We start from the raw sequence: 4118 nt of genomic DNA on the forward strand, positions 1-4118 counted from the left end.
ATGCTCCTCCTCTCCTCCTTCCTCGGAGGCGCCATGCTCGCTGCCTCTGCCAACGCTGCCGACATTGTCAAGGTCGACACCTGGGGAACTCCCCAGGTCCTTGTCTACTCGTACACCGAGGGCTTCCGTCACGACTCGATCCCGACCGCCATCGAGACGTTCAAGAAGCGTGGAAAGGACTGGGGTGTCAACTTCACCTTCACCGAGGACCCGAACTACTTCACAGTCGACAACCTGATGCAGTACGACTCGATGCTCTTCCTCCAGACGTCCGAGGAGGTTCTCAACTGGGACCAGCAGGGCGCCCTTCAGCGTTACTGGCAGTCGGGCGGTAACTGGGTCGGTGTCCACTGCGCGTCCTCGTGTCTGCGTAACTCTGACTCCTTCTACCAGACTGTTGGTGGTGAGTACGCTAACCCAGCTAGCGGCCCTGGCGATCCCACATTCCGCTGACATCAGCCCGCTTCGACTACCACCCCGAGTTCCAGCAGGCGACTTTCATGCCGCTCGTCAAGAACCACCCGTCGAACCGCAACATTCCCGACCGATGGACGTACAAAGAGGAGGTCTACTTCTTCGTGTCGGACCCGCGCGACCAAAACGCCACGGTCACGATGACGGTCGACGCGGCCTCGTTCAAGAACGAGGGCGGCAACCAGCCCCCGCAGGGCTCTCCCCACCCGATTGCGTGGTACATTGAGAACTTCAACGGTTCCAAGCCCCTCATCAACGGTGCCGAGAAGTCTGGCCGTTCGTTCTACACTGCCCTCGGCCACTCGAACGAGAGTGAGTAACCACCATCTGATAGTGTCGATCAGGAACTGCCGCTGACATCTAACAGCCTGGAACGACGAGCTGTTCATCGGACACATGATGGGCGGCCTGGTCTGGGCCCTCGACGGCGCCAGCACCAAGGCGTACGGACAGGGTGTCGTCGGCCAGCAGCGCCCGGCGACTCCTCCCCCGCCGCCCCCCAAGCCGACCAACGTCACCAACGACTCGGTCAACGCCCAGAAGGACGGCTCGAACGCTACGTCCTCTGCCGCCGGTGCCTCGGCCAAGCCCTCGAGCGGCTCGACTCGCACTGCTGCCGGTCTCCTGCTCGGCGTGCTCGGCGCCGCTGCTGCTCTGCTCTAAACATAACCAAACGGACACTACAAGCTATCCCATTCTATACGGTGTACCATAGCCCTGTAACCAAGTAGATCACTAATGCCCCCTCCCCTATGCCCCCCGTATCCCCACCCCTACATCCATACCCACTACTACCCAGCACTTCAGCCAGCATCGGGCATCAAGGACAATGTGACTTCGCAATGTATGCATGTCTACATCACTACCTCAGAGGATCTCAACCTTGGCAAACTGGCACACCTCGGCCGCGCTCACGGCGTACATCTCATCAATGAGAGCGGCGCGGAACGTGCCCGGTCCCTTGACGTCTGGGCGCTTGGCCGCCTGCTCAGCCGCAACATTGAACGTGAGCACGCCAGCCAGCGCGCCAATGAGCATGTTCCCCTGCGTGAGCTGGCTCTCGCTCTCCCACCCCTGCTCGCTGAATCCCTCCTCGTCGGCGCCCATGTCGCCCACGCGCTGGAGGAACCACGTACGCGCCGCAGCAAGGAAGCACGCCACAATGCTCCCCGTCATACACCCGCTGCCCGTGATGAGGCCGAGGAGCGGGTGGCCGTTCGTGCAGCGCAGGACCGTGGTGCCATTCGAGATGTAGTCCTCGGCACCGGTCATGACGACGATGCAGCGGCGCTCCTTTGCCAGTTTGCGCACGAGGGCAGCGGGGTCAGAGAGCCGGCCCACGCTGTCGACGCCACGGGCAGACACTTCGGTCGAGTTGGCCAGAGCGCCGATCTCGGCCGCGTTGCCCTTGATCACGGTGGGCTGGAAGGCGTGCAGGAGTTCTGGTCGTCAGCTCTTTGTTTGAAGCGGTGCGAAGCTAGGTGGTCTAAGTGGGGACTCACGCTGTCCCGTCTCCCTGCGGAACGCCGTCGCGCCCACAGCAACCGGGTCCCACACGACAGGCTTGCCATTCACATTCGCCGCCTGCCCCGCAGCCAGCATGCCCTTGAACGTCTCGTCGGTAATGGTCCCCGAGTTGATAAGCAGAGAGCCGATGTTCTTGCTGAGGTCGACGCAGTCGCGCTCGTTCGTGGCCATGATGGGGCTCGCGCCGACTGCGAGCGTGACATTCGCGCTGTCGTTGACGACGACACTGTTCGTAATCTGGTGCACGAGCGGGGTCGTCTTGCGCACCGTGTGGATGAGCTCGCCCACCGTCTCGAGCATGGAGCCCAGAATGTCGCCGCCAGAGGGCGCAAAGGCCGAGAACGGCGGCATGTCGTAGCTGTTTGCGCGCTTGAAGCTGGCCACTTGGTCGGAGAGCTGGCGAGCGGCCGCCTCGGGGTCGGACGAGGAGACGATCGCACTGATGACGGCGACGCCGTCGAGACTGTTGTTCTTCAGAGGCGAGACGGAGCCGTGCAGGAGGAAAGGCGTGTTGCGGGCGTTGATGCCGCCTGGATGTTAGCGAGGACACAAAGGAAGGCTTACCAATAGCGACGCTACCGAGACCACTGTCGGCAATGACGTCGAGGATCTCGCCCGCCCCACTGGGTCCAAGCATGACCTTCTTGCTGACGTCCTTGCTCGCTGTGCTCCAGACGGCGCCAACGCCGACATAATCGAGCACTCCTTCGGGCAGCTGGATCGCCTTCTCCGCCTCCGCCACCGTGCTCACCGACAGACCGAGGATGGCATCCTCGCCGATCAGTTTCCGCGCCGTCACCGGGTCCATGTCGTCCTGCCCGATGTGGATGCCGGCCACGCCCGCGGCAAGCGCGACGTCCACCCGGTCATTCACGAGCACAGGGACGCCGTACCGATCACAGAGGGCTTTTGTTTTGCGCGTGATGTCGACGAATTCGCCCGTCTCGGTCGTCTTCTCACGCACCTGCACAACGGTGACGCCGCCCTTGAGGGACTAGGAGTCAGCACTCGTCTCGCTGTGTGGTTCCCCTGCCGAGGAAGGCAGCGGACCAACTTACCTCCTCGAGGCTCTCGTAATAGTCCTGTCGTCAGCGAACGTCAACAAAGCCCGCAGCTTACCTTGCCAGGCGGCAGGAGCTCGCGCCCCGTGACGAGGTACACAGAGTAGTCGATCTGTGGTCGCGGCATGGTTCTTGCTTGCTCCACTGTCGTGTGGTGAAGAGTGCAGATGCAGACGAGGGATGAACGTTCGTCTGGATATCTGGACCTAATATCACGGAATGCACTCGGATCTCGGATCCAGGCCCCCGATCGCACCCCACACCGATAAAACCGTGATGTAACCAGGCCTCCACCTGAGTGGCTGTCGTGATCTGCTAAATGCGGGTCAATGCTTTCGAGTCGATTCCCACCGCACTTTGGTTGCGGATCCGGGGACCCGATAGCTTGCGATTGCGTCTCCCTCGGGGACTCGGGACGCTCGGCACCCGAGATACTGGCTCAAAGAAACACGCATACATGCAAAAAGAAGTCGGGTATCTCTTGTCTACTCTACTACAGTGCTGCGGACGTGCGGACACCCTGCTCCGCTCAACTCCGACATCATCGGGCTATCAACTCTTGCCCAGTCTAACACAAGACTAACGCTTCGCCTCGCAGATCGTGCACTGCTCCGTCGCACTCGCGGGGTTCTGCAGCATGCACGTGCTGCACGTCCACGTGCCCTCGCCCTTGGGCTTCTCGAAGCTGGGCTGGGTCGCCTTGGCGCCAAAGCTGAACCCTCCGGCCGGGGGAGTCGGCAGACCGGTGGGGTGAAGCCGCCGCTGCCGCTCGACGTCGAGGGAGCGGAGACAGGCTTACCGCCGAAGCTGAAACCGCCGGAGGGCGGCGCGGGCGGACCACCAGAGCTGGCACCAAAGCTGAAACCGCCTGCAGGAGGAGCGGGCGGTCCAGACGGAGCAGCGGCCTTGGCACCCGGCTTCGGTGCCTCGCAAATGGTGCACTTCTCAGTCGCGCTCGCGGGGTTCTTCAGCATGCAAGTGTCACACGTCCAGCTGTCGCCGCCGGCCGGGGCAGCGCTCGGAGCAGCCGGCTTGGCGCCAAAGCTAAACCCGCCG

The 4118-nt window shown here is 62.5% G+C and overlaps 1 protein-coding gene across 1 annotated transcript; it reads left to right on the forward strand.

The window, feature by feature from the left end:
• On the forward strand, positions 1–1137 carry A1Q1_02928 (glycosyl-hydrolase; the record flags this gene model as incomplete). The annotated part of the gene is made up of 3 exons (XM_014324157.1): positions 1–403; positions 460–786; positions 842–1137. The coding sequence occupies 3 exons, from the start codon at positions 1–3 to the stop codon at positions 1135–1137; spliced, it is 1026 nt and encodes a 341-aa protein (XP_014179632.1).
• Positions 1138–4118: the final 2981 nt, after the last annotated feature.

Source organism: Trichosporon asahii (assembly GCF_000293215.1).
Source record: "Trichosporon asahii var. asahii CBS 2479 unplaced genomic scaffold scaffold00051, whole genome shotgun sequence".
Lineage (NCBI taxonomy): Eukaryota > Fungi > Basidiomycota > Tremellomycetes > Trichosporonales > Trichosporonaceae > Trichosporon > Trichosporon asahii.